The sequence below is a fragment of the Sander vitreus genome, chromosome 13 (genome assembly GCF_031162955.1).
Source record: "Sander vitreus isolate 19-12246 chromosome 13, sanVit1, whole genome shotgun sequence".
Taxonomy (NCBI): Eukaryota; Metazoa; Chordata; class Actinopteri; order Perciformes; family Percidae; genus Sander; species Sander vitreus.
This window is the reverse complement of record NC_135867.1, coordinates 13683761-13711135: the sequence shown is the minus strand read 5'-3', so window position 1 is coordinate 13711135 and position 27375 is coordinate 13683761. Positions and strand designations below refer to the sequence as shown.

The following is a 27375-nucleotide window of genomic DNA, read 5'->3' as shown; positions in this document are numbered from 1 at the left end:
AAAATGAATGAAATTTCATCAAATGAAATCGTATGAGGTACAATTTCAGTGAAATGTTATCCCATCAGCATGATTCATCATGAAGCAAAATGTGGCCGCCAGATTGAGTCACCCGCTTGAATGGCGCCGGCACTCCAGGATCCAGCTAAGTCTCGGCGAAAGGACACCGCTGCTACCGACATCCCGCTGGAAACCGACGCCTGCACACTGGCTAGCAGGATGGCCAGCAGAGAAGTCGCAGTCAGTGTTCAATTCCTCCATGCTTGCCTTGGTGCCCCCTCTGATGTAGAGCAGGGGAAATGGTCTTGCTTGTCCACGTAATTGGAATCGGAGTCATAGGTCTTAGCTGATAGCCATCTTCACCTTTTCGTTTGTGTTTACTCTGATGTTTACATTTGAAAACCTGAAGCGGCCAGGCTAGAAGAGTCAGCAGGACTGGTGAGTTGATTTCCCTATCCTGGTGAGCGACTCGTAAATGACTCATGATATAGCCGCAGAGATGGTCTTGCTAGCTTGAGCTCTTCTTCTCCACCTTTTCTTTGGTGTTTACTCTGATGTTAACATTTGGAGAAAAAAATGGCAAGCTGGCCAGCTAGCCCAGGCTAGCAAAGTCGGCAGGAGACTGGCAAGTTGATTTCCTTGTTCTGGTGAGGGACTCATACCCACGTCATCACCATCCATTGTCAACCACATAAAGCACAACTAATATTTATAAAATAGGCAATTCAGCATAATTTTTGTGGAGCTGATGGAGAGGCGGGGTCTGCGCCTTCTAGAACAGATAATTGGTTGTATGACAGAAAATTACTAATCAATTGTCTTATGTAATTTCTAAAATAAAAATGCCCAGCATTTGTAGGTTCCAGCTTGAGGTGTGTGCATTTTCTTATAAGTATCTTATTTACTTATGAAAATAATTACTTGTTTTCTGACATCTTGTAGAAGAAACAGTCAATTGATTTGTTGAACAAATTAACTGAAAGATGAATTGATAAAGAATAAAATCATTAGTTGCAGCCCTACTGTATATATTGGTGGTTGATTCCCCCAAGAGGCTAATTTGTGAGCTTTTCTTTTGCAGAATGTAAAATAGTGTAATGAATCGTTCCTTGCAGGCAGTGGATGGATCTCGCCATTTTACCCTCTGTTATTTATTTTCAGAGATCTGTCTCTGTGGGAGATTCTAAACACCTGTAATATACCCAGGGAGCTAATGTCATTAATTTGGTTACCATCTTATTATATCTTAATAGTAAATCCCTGTGGATAATACTCCATGTAATAGTTTGAGTTTATATAGCTCGTTACCCTGGAGCTTCAATAGTCTCTTGAGTAGGTTCTGATATTGTTTTAGTTAATTAAATAATAATTAATAAGAATTATGAATGTGTGTATCACAGGAATTTAGAATGTACTTTTTTCCAAGGCAGGAGTTAGGATTTAGTCTATCTCCCTCTTGATTGAGTGCAGTATTATTGCATATAAAGATATTATGTCAGAATTGTCTAGTTTTTATTATAAATAGCTAAAGGATCATTGGTGCATACAGACAGAAGGACTTATTTTGGATTTGAATTAAAACACATTTTAGGGATAAACAGCTGAATATACTTTCAATGTATTTATTTTTGCCAATTCATTTCTGACTTATTTATCCATCAAAATACAATATGGAACTTAAAATATATTGTCTTCATAGAATATTAAAATTGATGGAGAAGATTTTTCTGTCAGTTCATGGACTGAATTTGGTTGTGTTGTGACACCTGGGGAATAGAATAAGTGTACATTTTACAATTTCTTCTAAATAAATGTTTGCTCCATTGATGAAGATTTAATGCAGTGCTGTCCTCTTATGATTCCGGTTAGTTTAACAAATACGTAATGCAGTTGCTCAACTAAACAAGCATTTATTATATGCTTGTTGTTAAAATAATCCAGGTCATGGAAAGTTCCTAACATACCCCCCACCCCTCACCCCACCCTTTCTCTCATGGGTGTCCCCTGCAGTTTGGGACAAAGTATCTACCTAACTGTTTTGGATGTGTCATCATCCTGCAAGAGCAGTGTCAACAAACAACTCATTAACAGCCTCATTAGGCAGAGTTGTTGCAACTTTTAACAGGGGAGTAAAGAACAGTTCAGTTGTTGACTTCTTACTCATAATGACTGCAATAATCAAACAATCATAATTAAAGTACAAAAAAGCAAACAAAGACTTTATGAACATATATTATTTATTAAAGGGGAACCCTCTGGGCCTTCAATATGTTCAGTGAAGGCCTAAGAAAAAATATAAAAAAGAATTGTTGTACTCACAATATTTATTTATGTATTTTTCTGTTTTTATTCACTGAAATAATATTAATAATGTATAGATTATTGTTAACTTGGACTCACTTATTTTTGGCAAATAGTGGTTCAATATAACGGTCTGGGAAATAGACCGATCACAATTTTTGTGATTCCCCATAGCGAGGCAGGGCTTTCAGTAGCTGGACTGAATGCCCATGTAATGCAAGTGAATGGGGGCATGCATTTGATAGTGACAGGTGTCTTTAGTAGAGCAGATAAGCATAACAATTGTTATTGTAGACTGATAGATACATTATTCAGCTTCTTTGTCAGCTTACTGGAAAACCACATGGCAGCAGTGTGTCTGGCCTGGAAGCTAGAGCTTGGAGATAGCTGATTGCCATTGCTTCTTCCATTCAGTCTGCCTTGCTACCTCTCTCTGTCTCTGGCAGACATATGCCTACGTATATACAATCTTCTAAACAATGTTTTCTCAACTCTCTTATCTCTGTCGCGTGATCAAGAGGTGCAATCAGTAAGTGATACAAGAACAGAGGAACAGTACTGCACTCTGTCTCTGTAATTTATCACAGCAGGAGATTAGATAAGGTCAAGAGCAGATAAGCATAACAATTGTGCATTTTATGAGAAAAGCATGACATTTCTGACATAGTTAGAGCATACCATAAGGATTATTTTCAGATGTGGAGGGAAGAGAGATTTGACCTCTGAGAGCCATTAGAGGTCAAAACCAAGATGGCCGCCAGTCCCTCAGGTCTAATTTTCAAAAGCGTCTCATTTTGGAACCAGTGTAGATAAACATTTAAGGTGTCATTTTCAACTAAGTTGGGGGTGCCCATTCATTTGGTGATACTTTTGAGATCACCAGAATACAAGAAAATGCGTTTAATATCAAGGTCAAGGTCAAATTACGTTAAAAACGTCACTTCACAGTCTTTTGTTACCACGTTTATTTTACCTTGGACATTGGATTGGAACTATGCAATATAGTGAAACTTCACCTCCAGTTTAACACTATAGAGATAAAACAAAAAATTAAGGATTAGCCAATCATATTGTGATGTGTGTGAGTTGTGGGTGGGATGATTTCCCCAGATCTTCCGGGCATTCCTTCAATGATAGGAACAACAGCAGAGTATTGATTAACAGTTAGAGCAGTAGATGACGGCAGTTAGCGAAGAAGACTGTGTGGCTGGATTAACTTAATTTTCAAGATCACCTTTTCAGGAAAAACTTGAAATCATCCAGAAAGGCCAACAATCACCCGGGATCGCCAGGATTAATACAAACTAGCAAGAGCTACGAGAGGCATTTTCAAGCCAGCAGCTAATCTTACAGTCCCTATCCACTGTGCTGTTTTGTATTGCTTATATTTCTTTGTTATATTGTGTACTTGTAGAGAGAGAGAGAGAAACATTTGTTACGTTTTGCCTATTTGATGAATTTTGCATGATTCTTGCAATTTTTAAGTGGCATCTTCATGGTTGAATGCACTTATTGTAAGCAGCTTTGTAAAAAGCGTCAGCTGAAAAATTAAATGTAAAGTAAATGATAGTATTTTAACAGATATTAGTGGGTCATACAATTCTGCTAACAGCTGTAACTGTTTTTGCATATGACTGTTAAGCTGTTGTCTTTGTAATTAATAAGCTACGTGTTAAATTACATAATGACGATGATGACGATAATTTTCATCCCAGAAACCTAAAGGATTCCACAGCACACACAGTGTTGTTGAGTATGGTGTTGAATTAGCTTAACTATGTGTTAGCAAGCCAAGGCACTTGCAAACATAATACTGCATTGCTTTCTGATTTATCCACATTCCACTATAACACAAGTTGTATACTGTCAAAAGGCTTTAGCTTAACATACAGAAATATAGTAAGCCTAAAACCAGTCTGGATCAACGGAAGTACATTTCCAGAATAATTGACTGACATCCGGTGTGGGCCATGCGCCGGATGTGCCTCCGCTTCCGCTCTCTGTGTGTTGCCGTTATCAAAATCTCTTCGCTTCGGGAAACCACAGCAAACTTCGAGCAAGCAAGCTACACGCTGAAAATGGCAAGTTTTGAAGAAAATGTGATTAATAAAGCAGGCCTACTTGGTTCTTTTGGGGAATGATTGTAAAGATTTACAAAGAATTTGTTTATTTACTATCTAACTTGGACGTTTTGAGACAGATTGGCGGGGATTGCTATAGACGAAGTACACATGGCAATACACCGGTAAAAGCAAATACGTTTAAACAAGTATCCAGCTAATTTAAATAACAGTTAACTTAATTTAATATTGTATGTGGCGTTTTCTTTACCGGGGTGTAAATGTTCCTTCCCGAGACTATTTTGTACATCCACCGTCTCCTATCCTAGCCTAGAATGTATGTGTGGAGGGGCAAGACGTTACTCCACAGCGCTGTGGAGATAGGTCTGGCAGTGCGAGACTAGCCTAAAACTGACACATATGATGACAAATGTCAGTGCACACATAACGTTAGGCATACTGATTGTCAGGATCTCATCCTGCTGATGCCACACGTTTTATTGCCTGTATACAATTTTTGTCTTCCTAAAAGCTCCTTTTTTAGTTCGGCCGCTTATAAAAACTTTGTTATGGTTCTTTACCCTGTTGTTAGTGCATTCAACCACACTGCAGCTTTTAGGCATTTTTCTGTTGTATGTTAGATGGAATTGACAAGGAGGCACCTTCTCACATTACAAAGTCAAGATAGAGCGATGAATTGTTTTCTCCATGTGTGGGCAGGACTTAAATGCACTCTGTCTCTATGGATTGAAAATGTTTTTTTTTATGCTTACATACAATAGACTCAATGGATCGACTGCCAGAACAGTTAAAGCTTGTCAGAGCTTCATCATCAGAAAGAGAGCTAGAAAGAAGAGCTTACCTCTGTCTACATAACAGAACACAGTGCTGATGTGGAGTGCTGTTCTCTACATTAAACACTGTGCTGCAGACAATATACTGTAAGTTTGAGATTTGTTTTAGAATGGACTTTTTCAACTCCACTCTTGGAAAAAACATCACTTTTGTGCGTCCTGCATACTTCATAATAAGTGGATTTATTGGCATACCATATATTAAGTATATATATGTCTTTCTCTTTTTTGTTTATCTTGTTTCAGTGCTGGGAAACACAGTTGTAATGGCCGTAATATACTTGGATCATAATCTGAGAACTCCAAAATATGTTGCTGTTTTTAGTTTAGCTTTTGTGGACCTTTGTGGTAGTTCTGCTCTGGTGCCAAAGCTTCTTGACATCTTTCTGTTGAACCATCCCTACATCCCCTACAACGACTGCTTGGCATTCCTATTTTTCTGCTACACCTGCCTTTCTATGCAGTCATTTAATCTGGTTGCACTCTCCTATGACAGACTGATAGCTATCATCTTCCCACTGCACTATCAAGTGAAGGTGACCCACAGGTTTATGCTGTCGTTGATTGCCTCATTCTGGGTCTTTGTTATTATTGTTGTACTTATTGCAGTTGGCCTTCTTACAAGACTTTCCTTCTGTAAGTCTGTGGTTGTTAACAGCTATTTCTGTGACCATGGCCAGATATACAAGCTGGCCTGCAATGACACAACTCCCAACTTTGTCATTAGTGTGTTGTTGCCACTTCTTATTCTTTGGCTGCCACTGACATTTATCGTGTTTAGTTATTCATATATTGGCTATGCATTGTCTAAAGTAGCCACAGTTCAGGAAAGAGTAAAGGCCTTTAAAACCTGCACAGCTCATCTTTCATTAGTGACAATTTATTTTCTCCCAATAATAATCACATTTACTATGAGTTCAAAAATAGATCCAAATGCCAGGATCATAAACCTGGCTCTGACCTCCATCTTTCCTCCCATGCTGAACCCAATCATTTATGTTCTGCAGACGCGAGAAATCAAAGAATCTGTAAAACAAATATTAAAAATCAGAAAGAAATTCCAAATTACGGTGAAGAAATGAATCCTAAAGTGACCATTTGTGTATCTGTTTTAGGCTTTGTGTTTAGGACATTATGTACATTAAAGTAAAACTTGTTGATAAAATTCAAATAAGCAACAGCTATTGTACACACTAGATACCTTTTTTTTTGACATCCCACAAATATTAACATAAATTCATTTATTTCATTTATTTAATACTTTATCTTGAAATAAAATAACTATTTTAAAGATAACACAATACAGTAATAACTCCAGTTTACAGTATGACACACCTACAATAAGAGTTTTCTGCTAATTGATTTAATTTATGCTTATATGCTTGTGTAATGCAAACAAGTTCTTGTGATCAAAGTTTATCTCTGCACATGTCTTGATGGAGTCTGCTGTATATATATAGTTTTAATTTTCATCTTTTGGTGCAAAATCTAAAAAGATTTGTATTATTATTATTATTATTATTATTAACGATTTATTGCAATCGAATGTTATAATATTTTGCTTCTTTATGTTCGTGGATATATCATATTGAAAAAGGAATGAGACCCATCTTGTTTTCTTGTTTTTCTTGAATTAATCAACTCTGTTTTCTAACTCAGCACTACTTAAACCTCTCCGGTCATTCAGGGACATACCGACTTTTCCTGAAAAACTTTATTATAGAGCAGGTACAGAAAAAAATTGCTTCTGTGCAGCTGAATGCTTGAATTTCAAAATGTTGTGAGATAAACAATGCAGATTTGCTAAAATGTTTGGGCATGTTTATCCAGAGTGAGGTTATCATAGGTCCAATTCAGGCCACTTAAACCAATCATGAGGCTCTGTGTCTTTTTGAATGTCATTGCAGCATGCCTTAATGCATATTATTATGGTTTTAAAGAGACCAGACTTTTATAAAACGTTTTCGTTGCTGTTCGTGTCGGTTGTGTTATATGTATACAGGTATAATGTTAGGGCTGCACGATTATGGCCAAAATGATAATCACGATTATTTTGATCAATATTGAGATCATGATTAATTATTTGTTGATTTTAACCAAAACAAATTTATTGTCACATAGGCTAATTATCTAGAAACTAAGCTGTGCGTTGCTAGATTGGCTTTGCAAAAAAAACATTTTGATACGGGACGGAGTTCTATGAACAGAATGACGCATTTTACAGTCCCTCCAGGATTTCGCAATGTCGCGATAGCAACAACAAATCAACCAATCACTGCGAATTTTGTGCGACTCGCAATTTTGACCAATTACCGCAACTTTTCTGCAAATTTGACCAATAACCGGAGTTTCACGCGACTTCAACCAATCCCAGCAGCCCCACGTGACAGACTTTGTATCAGTATGTGACTCTGAGAGCCACTTACCAAGCGAGAGTGAGAGCTGGGTTGACGTAACGTCACCAAATTCATTTCTTTGTTTCTGATATGAAGATGAGACGTGTGTAACTTGAACATCTCACATTACCAACAAAACGTACAGCGAAAGACCGTGTAAAACATTTCAGACCATCCTGCCAACCTGTATTCATTTTAACATCAATGTACACTGTAACGTTTTTTCACTCTAAAGTCGCTAAAAGCTGCTGCTGTTTCAATCCTGTCGGCTCTCTGCAGCGAGCGGGGCTGTTGCCCAGTTCCCCCTGCGACTGACGGGCGCGCGCGCACACACACACACACACACACACACACACACACACACACACACACACACACACACACACACACACACACACACACAAACACATGGTGGATGCAGGAAAAACCGGAGATGTGACGTACAGGATGACTTAAATTGAGGACAGCTGTGCTCGTTATTGTAAATGCAATGATAAGTTAAAGACCAATAAGTACTTTATTAAACCGTATGAATGTGTGTCCCAGGCCAGGATAGGAAACTAACTAACAATGTAAAGATCAACAAACCACTGACACATACTGCATGTTCAATTTGATTCATTCAATAAATTATAATTTTTTTGTCTTAAATCCACCATCCATTTACATATTATACTAACATTTGCACCATGCTGAGCCTTTTTGCTCAGCCCAGAGTAATTTTATTCTCCCCAAAACAAGTTTCCTTTTTATTTTTAAAGAACTACACGCCAAAAAAAAATCGCAACTTTCACTGTCTCTCGCAACTTCATTGCAACAAAAATACAAAAGACATCGCAACTTTTTTCGCAATTTTTTACAAAAGCTTTTACAAAGGGATTTCGCTGCCTTTTTTTGAGATTGTTGCGGCCCAGAATGCCGCAACAATTTGACAATATATGAGGTTAAAACAAGTTTTAACCTTATATATTAAATCATGCTCAGTTTTGACTGTTTTCAGTGCAAGTGTTTTCTTACTTTTAGAGTCGACTAGTTTTATAACTTCCGATTAAACAACAAGGAAATTAGTCTTTAGTAACAGTCTATAGTAATATTATATGTGGCGTTTTCTTTTATCAGGATGCAAATGTTCCACCAAAAAAAGTTCCTTCCTGAGACCATTTTGCAGAGCCAGCATCACTGTGCCTGGAACTTAGCGCCGGGAATGTATGTATGGTAGAGCCATACCTTACTCCACAGCTCTGTGGCGATAGATCTGGCAATGCGAGACTACAGTGGGTTTTTAAACCAGTTTGAATGAAAACAGTTGCTAGGTGATAATTCTCTGTATGTTCATCACTATAAGCGGCTCCTTTCACATTGTCATTTGATACATTATTGTTATAAATATATTAATATATTGATTAAAGTCACTTTAAACAAAAAGGTAATTGAAAGGTCACTCACTGAAATACTATATTACAGATAAAATATGTTATACTGTAGATGCTCTATAGATTTGTGCTAAGTAAATGTGAGTCAGTAAGATTAATTGAAATGGGTTTGTCTGATGATGAGTGGCTCTCATACAAAAGACACAGGGGAATAGACATTGATCTTATTTGACAGAAAGGCAGAGGGCTGCTTCTCTTAGTAGTCAAAACAGGTAAAGCTTGACAGAGTTCTGTCACCAGAAAGAGAGAGAGCTGCTCATACACAGCTGCACAGAAAAGGACACTTCTTTACATAAATCACTGCAGTGTGGAATTTCTTTTTTTTAATGGAGTTATTCAACTCAGCTCTTGAGAAAAACATCACTTTTGTGCGTCCTGCATATTTCATAATAAGTGGTTTATCTGGCTTCCCAAATATTAACCATTACTATGTCTTTCTGTTTTTTGTTTTTATTGTCTCAGTGCTGGGAAACACAGTTGTAATGGCCGTAATATACTTGGATCATAATCTGAGAACTCCAAAATATGTTGCAGTTTTTAATTTGGCATTTGTGGATCTGTTTGGTAACTCTGCTCTGGTGCCGAAGCTTCTTGACATCTTTCTGTTGAACCATCCCTACATCCCCTACAACGACTGCTTGGCATTCCTATTTTTCTGCTACACCTGCCTTTCTATGCAGTCATTTAATCTGGTTGCACTCTCCTATGACAGACTGATAGCTATCATCTTCCCACTGCACTATCAAGTGAAGGTGACCCACAGGTTTATGCTGTCGTTGATTGCCTCATTCTGGGTCTTTGTTATAATTGCTGTACTCATTGCAGTTGGCCTTCTTACAAGACTTTCCTTCTGTAAATCTGTTGTTATTAACAGCTATTTCTGTGACCATGGCCAGATATACAGGCTTGCATGCAATGACCATTTCCCCAATTATATCGTCAGCTGTTTGTATCCTGTTCTTATTTTTTGGCTTCCATTCATTTTTATCCTGTTAAGTTACCTATATATTGGCTGTACTTTGGCTAAAGTAGCCACACTACAACAAGGACTCAAGGCCTTTAAAACGTGCACAGCTCATCTCTCATTGGTAGCAATATATTTCATTCCACTGTTAATCACATTTACCCTGATGGAAAAAATACATCCAAATGCCAGGATCATCAACTTGTCTCTGACCTCTGTCTTTCCTCCCATGCTGAACCCAATCATTTATGTTCTGCAGACACAAGAAATCAAAGAGTCTGTGAAAAGGTTATTAAAAATCAGGGGGAAATCCAAAATAACAATACAAAAGTTAACAACAATGTGACCATTTGTCTATGCTATACACCATGTATTTTGGTGTTTTATTTTCCTGTAAATGATCCTTTCTAACGTCACACAATGTTTGTTACATTGCGTTATGTATGAATCTACAAATCTATAAATCAAATAGATCTTTTGTAACAAAAAGTAATAAAATCAAACAATGTAAACTGTAATGTAAACTATAATGTTCCTCCCCCAAAGGTTTAGTAGAAGCACAACATGCCAAATGAATGGTATTTTTTCATAATGAGCATATGAATTACATTTTTTTTCTACTGCTTTTGTGTTGAGTAGGATCTACAGGAACATGAAAGTTATTTAAAGGGAGAACTTATTTTATGAAAGAATTTGTGTGGTGTGTGTGCATTACAATTTTAATTGTGAAATTCAACTGAAAATGTAGCCAATACTGTTGCCTACAACAGCCAACCCAGCTTACATTTTGTGAAACAATGTAATAATAACAAAATGTTTTGTGTAATTATGCCATTGCAAAAAATGTAAACATATACAAATTGTATATACTATAATATAGTTATGAACATCTAAAATCAGTGAATAAACTATTTATTGTGACCAAAGAGTTTTTGTCATTTGTTATTATTTTCATTGTTGAATCTGAATTGTTAAGTCTTGACTATCGTCAACTGATTGTCAAATCATGTGGATGGGGGGCCGTGGGGTCGAGGGGTGGTGGGGACGGCCGTCAGTCACGGATCATGAAAGTGAAACTTAAATCTGTCTTTGGGCAGTTGGATTTATTCAATCACTTTAAAAAGTATTATTAAAATATTCTTTCTTTACATATTTGTATTTACAGCAATCTGTTGATATTTATATCATAATAGGCTGTATATTAACTTATTGGGAGAAAAAAGGAAAACAAGTAGTTCTATGTAGTATCTAACATTGAGCACCCCCATATAGCCAAAATGGCATGTACCTTGTTTCATAAAGCCCAGTTCAAAGTCAGCTCAAAGATTTGCGACGAGACAAAACTGTTTTAGAACGTTGCAGGGAAAAGTTGCAGCTGTCAGAACCGGCCCGGAGGCTCAACGAGCGCCGCAAGCATGGTATGTGGTTGAGCGAGCTAGAGAGTAGTCTATATCCACAAAGTTCCACTTCCGGGATTGCTCTGGTGCCGCTGGAAATTCCGATGTCTTTTCGGCCCGGAAAGCTGTGTGGACTAGCCAGACCCTCCTCCACAGCGCTGTGTAGGAAGGTCTGGCAATGCGAGACTAGCTAGAGAGTGACTGAAGAGAGCGAGCATCCTTAGAACAAATCAGGGAATCAGAGAAATTAAATGTTGTTTTCGCCATTTTAGCTCCACTAGAAAAGCAGCTGTAGCAAGTATCTCACTATCACTAACATTATCCACATTCATATTTAGACGCAACAGATGATATCCAGGCCCGTCCACCACCCCGTCCACCACCTCCTTTACCTGTGCTGTCCTCCTGGCAAAAATATCAGACATAATCAAGGGGATTTCTCAAATGTAATTTACTAACTTGTCCAACTACATACATGTAGGTATATGAGCAGTGAGCACTATATTCAAATGTCAATTTCAAAAAGCACAGCATTCAATTCAAAATGTCAAAAGCAATACACATCAGTACATCAGCCCAGCAGACAAGCCAAAAAAAACCCCCCAAAAAACAAAGCATTGTCATTATGCAAAGAAAAACCAACACTTGCTTTCCCCCTACCAAAAAGATCAGACATAATCAAGGGAATTTCTCAAATGTAATTTACTAACTTATTCAACTACATACATGTAGGCATATGAGCAGTGAGCACTATATTCAAATGTCTCAATTCAAAAAGCCAAAATCAATACTATATATTGCAGCATTGTGGGTCGGTCAAATTTGTATTTTTCCGACTTTATTTCACGGGCCCTGAAAGCAACTCCTCTGATTGGTCAAAAACGTTCAAACGCATCATGGGAAAGCTAAAACTGCTTTAGCATCACAGCTAACGACAATAAAAGGACTGAAAATGAATAAGATATGGACAAAAGACTATCAATATTAGATCTAAGAATATGGTTTTATTGCACAAATTCCTCTGAAAGAAATATGAGTTCTAGGAAAAGAAGCGCAGACTGTGGACCGGTCTTTTATACTTCACTGCTTACTGAATAAACTCACGAAGCGCACATGCCGTGTGTCAGTACCGATCCGTACCGCCTGTAAGATCCGTTCTGCGCATGCGCACAATTCAGCGCATGCGCAGAAACTCAACATGTTTTATGACACTACCTGATCAGTTCTACGCTTGCGCGAACACCGGCAAACTTCACAGCTCTATGCACGCATTGGCGTAAGGATGTTTGGACATTTCTGGTTACCAGAAGAAAACATTAGACAGTGACAGTAGACCGTTATGATGGCAGAGATGAAGTTTACAAGGTGTTTGCTGGAGTTGCCTAAAGTATCTGTTAATGATATACAGAGGGTCGTCCGGCCTTCCAGTACAACACCATGTAGCAAATTAAATAAAGGCTTCAAATTTTACGTTTCATAATTTCTTTGCAACTTTGAAGGTAATTTGCTAACGCTAGCTAGCCTGAACTAGAAGCCTTGCTTTGGTGTTTTAAGTCATGACTCCGTCCTGCTTCAGGTTAATCATGCTTTAAATAAAGTTTAAGCATGTGTATACCTCTCACTTCATGTGTTTGTACTTCAATGAAAGTATCAGGTAAAAACAGGGCTACAAATGAGATCTTTGTGAGAAACCAGCAAACTCCTAGCAAACTATGTAGCTCAATGCTGGACATTTCACCCCAAATTCCGGTCACTTTACTGTATTTGTATTTGTTTAGTATTTGGTTTAGAAGCCTTTATTGGTGATTTTTTATGGTACAAAGTCCTGCTAAATACATACATATATAGCTAGCTATATATGCTCCGCTATGTCGCGTTAGCATGCAGCTATAATAGTTAGCTATGAGTATGCTAACGTTAGAGTGTAGTGGAACGAAGCAGCACTTTCTAACGTCAAAAATTGCAGATAAAGGCTTCTGAACCAAACACTACACAATCGGACATGTTTTAGCAGGAATGTGACCCGGAACTGGGGAGAATTTAACAACATTGCCAGCTAAGATGACATGTTTACTGCCATTAGCATGTAGCTACTATAGTGGTATACAGCAGTGGTGGCTGGAAGAGCTGTCATCCCATCTTCAAAAGGACACTTATGTACGTTTACACTTAATTGCATTAATAATAGACAGTCTATCGTTATTAGTCAAGACGAAGTATTAAAAGTAAAAACATTAACATAAACAATACAACAACGACGTCGCTACAGTGACAAGTCTCAATTGTTTGTAGCTATGACTATTGTACAATAAAGATTTAATAAAAAAGTTGTGATGTTTGGTCGTAAAGTGTTTCAACGCATGCGTGGTACAAATCGCACAGGGACATTGTTAGTTTTCTACTACGTAATTATGCGCATGCGCAAAACGGATCGTACAGGCGGTACGGATCGGGTACTGACACCGTACTGTGTGCTAGGAGACACGGAAACGCGGAGGGTTGGGCGCAACCAAGTCTCACTCAGAGGTGGGGGGGTTTGTGTGAAAAAATTTTTTTCTTTGCTTGCCATTTACTGTCATGAATCCCGCTGTCTGAGTCTGTTTTCTGCCTGAGTTGCCTGTATTCTGTCCTGGAGTCTGTTTTCCTGAGTTTCCTGAACGCACCCTGTTTGGTTGCCTGGTGACGAAGCAAGGCGGGAGCTCTCTCAACTACCCACACCTGCATCTCATAAGCTACCTGCACACCTGGTCCTGATCATCACCTCTCCACTTTTTAAGCTCTGACCTGACATCCATTCCCTGCCGGATCGTTAGCCATGAACAGTATGTTGTTCCTGTGTATCAGCTGACCTTCTGAAAGCGCGACCAATGAGATAACAGCATGTCGTTACCTAGCCACGGGAAATAGCTTCCTTGCCACCCATGATGACGTTTACATGCACTTGGCTCTCTGCGCTATTTGCTCTCTGCGATTTGCTCTCTGCAATTTGCTCTCTGCGATTTGCTCTGCGCCCTACCTAGCGGTGCGCAGAGAGCAAATTGCGTATCATGTGTAGGTGGCTTTACCCACCCTCTCTGTCCGATTCCCTCTAGCCCCACAATTTTAATGTTGTTTTTGTTCCCTGCTTCATGATTGCCTGTGCTTGGTGCTTTTCATGTTTCACTGTTTTTACCTCTATGTTTTACCTGTATGGTTACTGTTTTTAATGCATTGTAAGGCGGCCTTGGATGTCCTGAAAGTTGCCCTAAAAAAAAAAGTATTATTGTTATTATAAATGTACATGCTGGTCTCACCAAACATCACCCTCAGTTATCCAGGACAATAAATGGCAACATATGAAATGTTTAAACATCTATCCCTTTTTAATTAACCCATACTATGTGTTTCTTTATTTTACAGCTTGGCTTTTGTGGCACTTTAATTTCCCTACACATGATCCTATATTTACTTTGAATAGTCTTTGCTAATATTGCTCTGTGGAGGCAAAAAGTGCAACCGTTTTTAAGGCGGCAGTCACACTACACTTTTGTCTTACATTCACTTCCGTTCAAATCCATGCAGAGGGTCGTAAAATGTAACCATTTCCATATGTGCAGAGTTTTTGCGAAGTTCAAGCTTGGTTAAATAATGACTGATAAGTTGATATGATGTAAACAGTCTTAACCAAAAAGGGAATGAAGACCTACAGGCTGAAGAGAAAACATGGTGTCTACAATTCTAGTAGGCTTGCACCATCTAGTGGTTTGCACTTTTATTTTACTGGATTCCTGCATTACAGTTGAAATATGAAAAAACCATAACAGAGGCAGGATGGCTTGCTGTGTCTACTATGTCAGTATTTTAGCATCAACAGCTATATAGCTAACTAGTAATATTTTAGTCTCTTGCCTATATATTCAAATTTGAGTGGCTACTGTAAAAGCTAACAAGCTAAACATCAGCAATGTTTTGTATTAAAAGGGCTGTAGAACGGCTAGTGTCAAGATCAAGAGGATTTTGGTTGCATACATTTTTCAGACGGATGAAAATAAAACCAGGAGTAATGCTTTCATTGTGGCCGTGATCTGTGTCATAGTAATTGGGAACTCACATTTTTCCTCATCCCATAAACAAGTGCTTGCCTTTTTAGTCAACAAAAGCTGATCACAAATCAGTGGAATCTTAAAGGTTTAAGGGTGTATTGTGATTTAAAATGCAGAAAACAACAGCAGGGTGAATATGAGAATGTGAGGTTTCCTGATGCAGGACAGGATCTTATGATTTAACTCTTAAGCCTAACATCAGAGATTCCATTTTGATCCCTTATCATCTCCCAGCGCAGTGTTGATGTTTTCAAAACTCTCACAGATCACAGTTAAGAGTTTCGAAACATCAGCAGTGAGGTGGAAGGACATTTTGGGATGTTGGAGCTATACTGGGTGCTTATACTGAGTGTACTGAGGCTAATAAATAAAGTTTAAAATTCAGAAGTAAGCACGTCCTCTTGAAATGAGCACAATAAACAAATGATAATGTTTTAGGAACAACCATAGTAGACCATATAGTGCTGTCACAGAATTATTATTCTAGTGGGTCCATTTTTGATGCTATCACCAGAGTGGTGGTTAATGACTTTTTTTTTTCTTTATTGATTTTTTGTTCACTTACTGTACATGTAAGTAAACATGTACTTACATGACCCAACCCACAACAAACTCTCCTAACATCTGTTATACTATAAGAGCCAAAAAAAATAAATCAAATTACATGACAGTATCACATGTACAGAACAATGGTACCTCTAGCAAAGTCATGATATGCATAAATACAAAAACAAAAGGAGTTGCATGTTTGCTATCACCCTCCAATACATGCCTCAGTCCTTTCCCCTTCTGGGGTTCACCACCTGCTTGAACCTAGGTATCCTGTCCTGCATATTCCCTCTGTAGAAGCTCCCCTGTCTCCCCCCTTCACATCTTTTTTAAACATATACAGTATGTTAATCTCTCCATGGACATACATTTCGCCATATTCTTGATCCAAGCACCAAGTAGGTGCCTCCATTTTCTTCCAGATGAGAACTACAGTCCTTTTTGCCTGTAGTATAGTGAAATCAATACATTTATAGTGTTGGGGTTTCAGATTTAGATTTGTTGGATACAGGTGCAGCAATATCACCTTAGGGTCAAGTGGAATGTTCAGACAAGATGAGTTTTATTGATCACCTCCCTCAAGAATGTTTTAATTTTGTCACACTCCCCAAGTTCCTTTAGCCTAATTGCATTTAAAACAAAGTTCAGGTATATTGCTGTTGTATTATTTAATTGGACAGGATTAAATGTATGTCTGCATCAGCCAATTATATTAGAGTAGCTTTAAATCTTTGTTTCTGAGATGCGTCACAGGTTTTATTTCCAATCGTTTTCTGAAATGTCCTCCTTTAAGTCCGTCCTCCATGTCTCCAGTCTGGTTATCAATGTTTCTTTAGAGTCAGATGCAAGCCAGTTATATATTGATAAAATCAAACACCTCTCATTGCAATTGTTTGTTATAACTTCATCTAAGGTCCCGACTGATTGGTTTTGCATAGAAGAAGTGACGTTCCTCACATGGGGATATTTAAAAAAAAAAGTTTCCTTGGGACGTCATATGTTAGAGAGAGGTCATTAGAATACCTTCTTTAAAGAGGTCACCTACTTTACTTATTCCTTTCTTTGCCTGTATCCGGAATCCTGCATCCAGCTTGCCTGGTTTAAATGAAACATTGCCACACACTGGGGGTGGTTAATGACTTTGACTTTAAAGTTGCTGTAGGTAGGATTGTGAAGATCCAGGACTTAGCCAAAAAATTTGAACATCGACAACTTCTCAGTCCCTCCCCCCTTTCCGCTAAAGTCCAAAACGGTCTCCTAAGCCTCTCCCTCCACAAGGGAGAATGAATGCGTGCGCATGAGCAGTGATTGACACGTAGTTAGACACCCCCCCGGCCTTGATTGGTGAATCTGAACAGGGAGCTGTGGATTTTTGCAAATCACACTACAGGCTGTAGGTGGTGCCAGAGGAGCCAGATTTTTTTTTTGTATTACCTGCTTCATGTAGTTCTACTGGAACATAGGGTCAGTTTCAGCAAATATGACAGAAAGCTAGTTTTATAAGTCTTACCTACTGCACCCTTAACAACCAAACCTTTTACTATTTAAAAGTCATCCTAATTAATCTCAGTTGCAATTACTGTAAATTTAAAAACAATTCAAACTTGAGGGAAATAGGTGGTGTGCATTCATATTGTTTTTGTGAAGCTGTTTTCATTGAATGTACACTGTCTTTGAAAGGGCCACAAGAGAAAAGCCAGTAGTTTTAGCTTGGCAAGCTCCCACTCATTTCAAATGAGAGATGTGTTTATTTCTTTTCCCAACAAAAGTTAACATCTTGTTTTGTTAATCAAACTGATTGAAATTCACAAGTAAGCATGTCCTCTTGAACTGAGCACAATAAACAAGTGATAATACAGTTTTAGGAACAACCATAGTAGACCATATTGCTGTCACAGAATAATAACTGAGTGTCATTAATGGTACAGCTTGCACTGTACACAAAAAACCATTAGAGGGCAGGCACTCATCATATTACCATTCTCTAGTCGATGTCCTCCATTAGCTTAAAGTACAGTATAATGTGTTGTTATACTATATCTTAATTGTATGAGAGTACAGGCTAAATAAGATATCACCTATATCTATTTAATATCAATGGCTACAAGATGTGTAAGAGTTATCTACTGTAGTACATGGTGCCACACTATTCTCAAAGATATACAGTAAACACACAAGGCTATTCTCTCTTTCCTATAGGCATGTTGTGAAAATGTCCCTATGTTCAAGTACATAGGACATTATGTTTATTTAAATACCATATCAATTTAAATGTTATAATGCTTGAGGTAAATATATACAGTACAGTATATTGTCAAAACTAGAGAGAATGTGTTATCTGAGATAAGCTAATGACCAATATGAGTGTGAATTTTGTGATTTGATTAATATATATTAGGGCTGTCAAATGATTAATTAATCGCATATTTTATCACATGATTAAAATTCTATTATTTTGCATTTCAGAACAGTTTTTAAGTACATATCAGCATTTTTACCAGTGTATCTTGATTGGGAATCAAATGAATGCGAAGAAAGTTACTTTATGAACTTGATTTTAAGATTTGTAATTATTTATTTACTGTAAACAAAAGAAAAATGTGTGAATTAGTCATTATTGCACAATTCCTCCAAGTACCTAACTAAAAAACTAAAAATCCCTATCCTTACTAGAGTCAATATAGTGTTTAGTAACTCCTAAATAATGTTGATTACTCACTGACGTCCAGTGATCACCGGTTAATGAGACAGCGTTTGCAGCACTTTGCAGCAGTTCCAGTTGGGCTGCTTTCTCCGTGTGGTACAGGCTGTGTATCCGTGAAAACTACTGTCCCCCTCGACGGCAACGAGACAGGTCAGAACATGCCAACCGTAGTACGTCTTTAAGACCCGAGTCCTCTGTGATGCTGACAGGTCTGAAGTTAGTTGCCACCCGTTTCACAAGAGCTGTAGTAATTTTTTGGGATTTGGTTTCATCCACAGGTTGGCAAATAGCACTCTCCAAAATAGTGCTTTGCCTGAGTGGGTAGCATGCTAGTGATATGCTTCGGTGATATTTTAATTTGGCTTTACACAATGTGCATATGGCTTTCGACTTGTCTACGAGCCGTCCGGGAGTTTTGGAAAATAAAAAGCACCATTCAGGATTTCATTGCTGCTGTCTTTCTCCATCATGCCTGCAGCCTGCAGCAGCAGGATGTTACGAGGAAGTGGCAGCTTGATGATAAGTAATGTGCTGCAAAGGGTCAAAATAGTAGCCTGTTAGGCATGATGCAAAGCCGAGTGAAGTGTAAAATAAATTAATAAATGCCGGCATGCGATTAATGCGATTAAAAAAAATTAATCGCATCGTGATTAACGCATAAACGCTGACAGCCCTAATATATATATATATATATATATATATATATATATATATATATATATATATATATATATTAAAAAAAACTCAAGTGGTAAATTGCTTCAATAACCACCCTATCATGTGTCAATGATTGCATTTCCATTGCGAAACATGGTTTTGTGGAGATTTTATTTAACTGGTAAACTCCTGTTTAGTGCTCTATTTTTGAAGACTGGAGGGACACATATAAGCTTATAAAATTCATTAAATGAAACAGGTTAGCTGTTAATATTATTTCTAAATTATGAATGGGGTCATGGTGTTGTAGTGAAAGCTGAGTCAGGCAGGCCATTATGCAAAGTAAAAAAAAAAAGACTGACAAGAACTCAAAATAAGTCAACTTTGGTAACACTAATGTTTTAATTGTTTTTGTGATGCTGTTTTCATTGAAAGTGCACCGTCATTGAAAGGGCCACAAGTGAAAAGCCAGTAGATTTAGCTTGGCTAGCTCCCACTCCTTTCAAATGAGAGATGCTTAATTCTTTTCTCAACAAAAGAGAACATCTTGTTTTATTAGTCTCTCAAACAGTAGAGCTGAAACTGATTTGCTGTAGCCATTTAAGTATGGAGTAAGTATGGCAGAAATTTCATCTTTTTAAAAGAAATAGAGCACATAAGCCTTAACAGTGCAGACAATTGATGCATTAAATCTTCAAAAGGCAAGACAAAAACATGTAAAGTAGTAATTAATATATATAATTTAGGTTTGGCCTATTGGGGAAGCTCTTTTTACAGTCAACAATATATTAAATTTTGAAATGAGGCAATTTTTCTGACCAGTTCCGGCGCTCTGGTTTTCCAAAGTATTTTGTTTTCTTCTGCAAAATCAGTTTTTTTTTAAAAAAGAGTCCCGGCTCTTGACTTTTTAACCTTCTACACAAACTACCCTCAAAGTCTAATCATGTTTTTTCTTACCAGTGCAAAGGCTCTGATTTTGATATCTTTCGTTTTCAAAGAATATACAATAGGATTGATGCAGGGTGGGATGCAAGAGGCCAGCGACAGGCTCAGCACACGCTGGTCTGGGTCAACCTGACGCAGATAAAATCCGATAGTAAAAATGGTAAAGAGAGGAATGTAAAATACAGCAACCAGGATGATATGCTCAACACAAGTGGCCAAAGCTTTCACCCGACTGTTTAAAGATTTCATCCTAAACACGGTCACAAGGATGCTGACATAAGACAGAAGAATAAAAGTAAAGGGTCCTCCAAGGAGCAAAACAGTGAGAAAAGAAGCTGCAGACCACTGCATTGTGTAATCATTACAGGCGAGTCTAAACACAGGTGCATAGTCACAGAAATAGCTGAACACTCTGACAGAATTGCAAAAAGACAGTCGAGTCATTATAGATGTTGAAAATGTGGTTATTCCCAGAGTAAAAGACCAAGTCAGGCCGATAATACAAGACATGCTCCGCAATGTGTTGATCGAGTTGTGACGAAGAGGGAAACATATTGCAATCAACCTGTCGTAGGCAAGTATAGCGAGTGCACATGACTCCAGAGATCCTATAGCATAGTAGACAAACATTTGTAACAGACAGAGGTTGAATGGAATAAAGTTATCCTTAACGAGGAATATCTTTAGCATGCTGGGAATAGTGCACGTGTTTAGGATTACATCAACTACTGCCAGGTTAACCACAGCCAGAAATTTTGGAGTGTGTAAACAATGATTAAAGGCAATTACATAGATCACCAAACTATTGAACAGCACTGTAAGCACATAAACAAGTGCTAGAAAGATGAAGTAGACACTGATGAAGGGAAATGTCTCAAATCCGATGATATAGAAGCCTGGAGGATGAATAATGACAGAGTCATTTAAAACAGCCCTGAGAGAAGACATAGTTGAACTCCACAGGCTGCGTTGGAGGACGACCACTGCTTAAAAACTCCAGTCTAAAGAACAGAAAAATCATGTCATATTGTACATTATACCGCTAAAGACGCTATAAACCACATGTATAATTTACATGCCGGTTCAATAAGCACATTTAAACATAGTAGTATATAGTATAACACATATTTTCAGTAAGTTCAAATGTGTACATATGCTAAAAAATCAATGAATGCGGCTTACCAGATATTCTCTAAATGATTGTTTAGCAGCAGCTCTATTTGATGCTGCATCCAAAAGCAGCAATTGGATGACTGTGTCTGACTTGTGTGGCCAGCGGAAGATAAACTTTCCACATTGATCTCTTGAGATAAAACTCACAGCTGTTACTGAGGACGTCATGTAGCAATAGGCTATTAATTACATTCATTTGATCCATAAACAGCAGGATTGTCGCTTACTCTGATTATTGTTTTGAGTGATGACGATTTTGAGCCTCTTACAACACGCCTTTTAAAAAATCTGATACGATGTGTCCCAAAATAAATTAAAGTAGGTCAGTTGCCCACATGAGTTTTGGATCATGGACATGATGTTGCAGTAACACTGCGCTGCAATACTTAAATTTTTATAAATATGACAACTTTATAACTTTCGTTGTACAAACTGCTGCATAAATCAGAGTCCAGTCAAATAGCACTATTGTGACACCCTGATCACAATGACTTCAGTGACTTCTTGTGACAGAAGATATAAAAGTATAAGAACTTACAAAATATAAGAACTTACATAAGGTTTTGGGAAGAGTATAAATGTTGTGTTTGTACAAAGTGAGTAAACAGCATAGTGTTCCCTAAAGGTACATTTATGGTTAAACAGGCCATGGTTTTAGTGGCTCGATGGATTAGGGTTAGGAAATCAATATGGCATGTCATATCCGTACTAACGAAGATCTATAAAAAAAAAAAAAAACTTTTGTAACTAGAGCTGGGCAATATTTCGATATTATATCGATATCGTGATATGAGACTAGATATCGTCTTAGATTTTAGATATCCTAATATCGTAATATGGCACAAGTGGTGTCTTTTCCTGGTTTTAAAGGCTGCATTATAGTAAAGTGATGTCATTTTCTGAACTTACCATACTGTTGTAACTGTTCTATTATTTGCCTTTACCCACTTAGTCATTTTATCCACATTACTGATGATTATTAATCAAAAATCTCATTGTGTAAATATTTTGTGAAAGCACCAATAGTCAAACCTACAATATCGTTGCGGTATCGATATTGAGGTATTTGGTGAAAAATATTGTGATATTTGATTTTCTCCGTATCGCCCAGCCCTAGTTGTAACACTGTCATGATACGCTCTATACAAGTGTAGGAACTTATAAGACATTACACAGTGACAAACACAGGTAATGACTTGTATGTTGCAAAATATTCCTAGAGGGTGCATTCATCATTAAACAGGCCATGGTGAGCCAAAACAAAGTAGTTTTAATCGGCAGTTAATGATGCCATCCCCAGAGAATGCTGGTTAATGACCTTTGCGGTAACAAACAAAACTTTAACTGTTTCAACTTGAGACTAATTAATCTCTTATACACCTATTAACAATTTTAATCATCAAAACTTCAAAGCAAACTTTCTAACCTGCCAAAGGCCAGTTTGACTCAACACTCCACTGTCCTCCTTTTGTTTAATTAGGTGACAAGTCTAAGCTCAACATCCTTATCATACTGACTACATTTAATTTTTGTTGTCCCAAAGTTTGTAATTTTAAACATAACTGACTTCCATTCACAGTTTTAACATAGGTTACCATCGTTGTTGTGGTGTCCTCTAGGGTTTGTTAGGAAACTTTCTCACAAGTAAAATGTTTACTGAAACAAAAATACTTGCTGTACTTTGAAGTCCCTAGCTTATGTTGTTTATGGTAAAGCTTTGATTTCTTGCATTGTAGCTCACAGACCCCTCACAGTGTTGCTCAGACAATATTTTTAGCTGTTGAGTTTTTGGTGCGATGGATTGTTTAAACCTGGTCCACCCATTCACTAAGCCTATGGCTTACTTATACTGGAATGGAGTCAGTAAATGTTTCATTCAATAGTATAAGCAATTAGTATCTACCTTAAAGCTTTAGTGCATAACGTTTTGATGTTAAAGGTCCTATGGCATATTTCTGAGGTTTTTTAACATTAATATGAGTTCCCCCAGCCTGCCTATCATAGGCCGATATCAATTTGCTATCTTGAAATAAATTGCTTATTTTCACCATAAACAGGTATATGCATGTTATTATCAACGTTTGTCAATATGTAAAAGGCCCTTACGGAAATATTCCAGTGTATATTTACCTTCTATATCGTAAATAGGCCTCTGTAGTGAGTGACCACGTTGCCTAATAAGTCTCTGACCGGTGTTTACCTTTCTTTTTCTCTTCAGTCCTCCCGAGTCCTGACTAGCAACTGAACTCTTAACAAAGTTACTCAGTCTTTTGACAAAATACACGATAAAACAATGATAATGCAACTGGCAGCATACGGGTAAAAAGTGTGTTTTGGTCAGGTGTAAATCGCGGTAGGACAGGACCATAACGTTATCACGCTAGCAATAATAACTTAGTAGTAACCAAGGCAAAGTTATGTATTAATAATATTTGGTGATCTAAATCAACATAAATGACATGCCTGCATGGTCACAGTATATTACATCTGAGTTACAGATGACAATAAAAGTCAGACTAGCTTAAATTCAAGTCATGACTATGGCAAGATCACAAGCATTTCTAAGCATTTAGGTACATGGAGTGCTAGCGAAAAAACTAACGCTAGCATGAGGCATGGCTAACTTCAGACTTCATTCATTTCTAAAGCAGTGTTAGAACTTTTTTGACAGCATGGTACACATTAATGATGGTATTACTATATTTGTCCTATTTAATTTGTTATAAGTCAAAGAGAGAAATTTACATTTACCTCACACACTAATGAGTAGTCACTTTTCGCCTTTTTGGTTCACGGGGGAACTTGTGAAATCTTTTGCCGCTTCCCTGTCTTTCATTGCAGCCAAACGCGCAACAGTAGGGCAGTTTTCAGTGATTTATGCCACTTTTTTTAATAATTTATTAAATTGTTCTACTATTCCCTGCACTATGTCAATGGGAATCAGATGAATGTTGATAACCAACATGGAGTCCACGAAACACGTGACCACCTCGGAACCAATCGCATAACGGGATAGCTCAGAACATTCGATTCCCTAGTTGGCCAAACTCTCTCTAATATATGGCTCTGCGCACTACAGCTTTAAATCCTAAAAATCAACGGAGATTCCTTTGAGATCAGTTATCTACTTTTGTTTGAAGTAGTTTAAGATCTGAATTGTTGATGAAATATTTCCTACTGACACAATTAAGCCCCATAACACTAAAATAATCAATGTATCTTATATAATATGCTGTTTACTAGATTTAGTTTAGTTTACTTTATTTCTTTATATTTGATGAAATATAAAAAATAAATAAAAAGTAAGTGAATGCTGGATCAATACTGTAATTTTTGAGGGAGATCAATATTTGAGTTTTTTTTAAAGTGATATATATTTGTTATATGTGATAATTTCTTAAAAATCATAAACATAACAAACTAACCCTTAAGGATCCCTTAAATGCGTTTTTAAACAATACAATAGTGACCGAGATGTGTAATGAGCGGCACATTTTACAATTGAAAAATTAACTTCCCAGTTCTCTCTGGTGAACAAACCATATATCGTAATAAAGACACGGTTTCTAAATGACTTCAAACATGTCTTTGGCTTTTCTGTACACCCAATTCTTGTTACTTATAAGCCAACATATAAACCGATATTGAGCTTTTCTCGGTTAGGCTCTCCACCACAAACACTTGAAAATCCAGATTTTTTTGTAGCTTTATTTTCATTAACAATAATTAAATTAGGTACAGTCTTTCCACCTCAAGCACATGTTGTCAACACATCCCAGCCAGTGTGTGTGTGTGTGTGTGTGTGTGTGTGTGTGTGTGTGTGTGTGTGTGTGCGTGCGTGCGTGTGGTGTTGTGAGTTCAGCTGGGTGCAGACTCAGTGGAGGTTAGCTGCTTCATGAGCTGTTCTTTCCGGGCGATTTGGAAATTCATCATGCAGTCTTTGAAAGTCTGGACCTGGCTCTGGCACACACGCCAGTCCTGGTGTTCAGCCATGCACTCCTGCACAGCATAGTGTAGCTCAGCACAGCCAGTGCGGGATATCATCCGTTCAACAGGGTCATCATCATCATCGTCTTTACGGCTGCGGTCATGGGGTGAAGAGAATGCCATCCTGTTTCAATGCACAGTGCTGACCCAGGGGGTCTGCTGAGAACAACACATGATGCTATTAATAAACAGGTGATACTACATTCCAGCTGTTCCTTTAGCATACATCTGTTTTTCAGGCCTCTTTACAGTGAAATATATCTCGAAATCTCCGGTTATAAAATCTGTTGTAATTTAACTCACTTTCTTTAAGTTCTTTAAGTAATTTTGAGAGGGCCTATTTAAACACTTAATAAGGTACTGCTCCGTTTTATCAGTAATGTTCTATTACATTTCAGTATTAATCATAATTTCTCATCTTTTGAATCGTTATGGTTGGTTATGTTGGTTATGGTTTGTTGAGTGTGTTGTAAATCTACCCTGCATCATAATGCTCTTTGCATCTATATATCAGACATGGCTTTTGTGAGACTTTTATTGTTCTTTATCAACAAGGATATCATTTGTGCAATGTAACACATCTTTATGCAACAGTAATAAAGTAAGAAGACTTGAGTACACTCAAGTAGTGTAACGTTACTATATGTAAATATTAGAGATGAGCCCATACCGATACCAGTATCGGTATCGGCTCCGATACTGCCTAAAACGCTGGTATCGGTATCGAGAAGTACTGGAGTTTATGCACCGATCCGATACCACGTAATAAAGCCCTAAAGAAAAAATACGTTAAAGTAGTTTATTTATGTTCTTTTTCCGTTATAACTGACTGTCAAACTGGATAATAAAAGAACGTTCTGTGGCATTCATGTTTCACAAAGAGTTTAACCTGAGTCAGACTGACAACAAAGATAGAAATAATATCCCATCCATACATGGATAGTATACAGTTCTTAAAACATAATAAAATATATGACACACTGGTATCGGATCGATACTCTGTATCGGCCGATACACAAGTTCAGGTATCGGAATCGGGAAACAAAAAATGGTATCGGACCATCTCTAGTAAATATAAATGTTGAGGTACTTGTACTTAACTTGAGTATTTCCATTTTATGCAACTTCACACTTTCACTAGACAGACTCAAAGTTCCTTTGCAGATTTAGACATACAGAACATATTACGATGGCGTGAACATTTGAAATGAGCTCCACCTCGACCAGTTGTTACATGTAGCTAAGTGTTTAACGTTACATGTTAATGCATCAATAATAACCCAATACATAGCATTTTGCACAGTGAGTAATTTGATAGTAAAGTAAGGTTGACTTTTACCTCTGTAACGTACTTTTACTTGAGTGTAATTTTGAAACCAGGACTTTTACTTGTAATTAATTATTTTTAAATTGTTGCATTTGCTACATTTACTTAAGTACAGGAAAGATGAGAATACTTCCACGACTTGAAAATACTCGTCGGTGTCAAACTACCGTGGTCATTTAACATTAGCTGCACTAACATTAACACCAGCATAACGTTAACGTTACCCTCCTTAACGTTGACATTACCTAATGACACATCGGTTAACGTTTGCTGACATGATCGAGAACGGAGCTAGCTAACACAAATTTCCACATAACCCTCTCTTGTTTTTACCTGTTTATCTCTTTTTGGGCAGGTCTGTCCGTCGAGACACGGAAATTAACTTTCCATAACCTGCATAACTATGGACCAAACACATTCGATTCAACGCTGTTGTTTACCGTGGAAGACGCATTTGAGTGGAGGACGAAAGTGTAACCGTAAAATAGTACCGTCGATGCATACATCAGTTCCGCTTCATACCGAGAAAACAACTAACAATGAAGT

At 37.5% G+C, this 27375-nt stretch overlaps 4 protein-coding genes across 6 annotated transcripts; 2 read left to right on the top strand and 2 right to left on the bottom strand.

The window, feature by feature from the left end:
* The first annotated feature begins 5325 nt into the window (after window positions 1-5325).
* Window positions 5326-6297, top strand: LOC144527895 (olfactory receptor 1E16-like). The gene has a single exon (XM_078266218.1). The coding sequence runs from the start codon at window positions 5326-5328 to the stop codon at window positions 6295-6297; it is 972 nt and encodes a 323-aa protein (XP_078122344.1).
* Window positions 6298-9355: 3058 nt separating this feature from the next.
* On the top strand, window positions 9356-10354 carry LOC144527824 (olfactory receptor 1-like). Its single transcript, XM_078266095.1, has one exon. It carries the CDS (start codon window positions 9371-9373, stop codon window positions 10352-10354), a length of 984 nt encoding a protein of 327 aa, XP_078122221.1. The 5' UTR covers window positions 9356-9370.
* Window positions 10355-20327: 9973 nt separating this feature from the next.
* or41a3 (odorant receptor, family 41, subfamily A, member 3) lies at window positions 20328-21290 on the bottom strand. The gene has a single exon (XM_078266319.1). The coding sequence runs from the start codon at window positions 21288-21290 to the stop codon at window positions 20328-20330; it is 963 nt and encodes a 320-aa protein (XP_078122445.1).
* Window positions 21291-25205: 3915 nt separating this feature from the next.
* On the bottom strand, window positions 25206-27286 carry coa4 (cytochrome c oxidase assembly factor 4 homolog). Of its 3 annotated transcripts, none has more exons than XM_078265803.1 (2): window positions 27163-27286; window positions 25206-25661 (listed from the first exon to the last, which is right to left on the bottom strand). In XM_078265803.1, the coding sequence occupies exon 2, from the start codon at window positions 25623-25625 to the stop codon at window positions 25374-25376; it is 252 nt and encodes an 83-aa protein (XP_078121929.1). In that variant the 5' UTR covers window positions 25626-25661; window positions 27163-27286; the 3' UTR covers window positions 25206-25373. The 3 variants fall into 3 exon arrangements, with proteins under 3 accessions (XP_078121929.1, XP_078121931.1, XP_078121932.1); XM_078265805.1 differs by having other exon boundaries at window positions 25206-25658; XM_078265806.1 differs by lacking the exon at window positions 27163-27286 and adding an exon at window positions 27075-27099 and having other exon boundaries at window positions 25206-25658.
* Between the last annotated feature and the right edge of the window lie 89 nt (window positions 27287-27375).

Coding starts and splice junctions, on each gene's coding strand:
- LOC144527895 (XM_078266218.1), top strand. CDS start 5,326: ATGGACTTTTTCAACTCCACTCTTGGAAAAAACATCACTTTTGTGCGT.
- LOC144527824 (XM_078266095.1), top strand. CDS start 9,371: ATGGAGTTATTCAACTCAGCTCTTGAGAAAAACATCACTTTTGTGCGT.
- or41a3 (XM_078266319.1), bottom strand. CDS start 21,290: ATGTCTTCTCTCAGGGCTGTTTTAAATGACTCTGTCATTATTCATCCT.
- coa4 (XM_078265803.1), bottom strand. CDS start 25,625: ATGGCATTCTCTTCACCCCATGACCGCAGCCGTAAAGACGATGATGAT.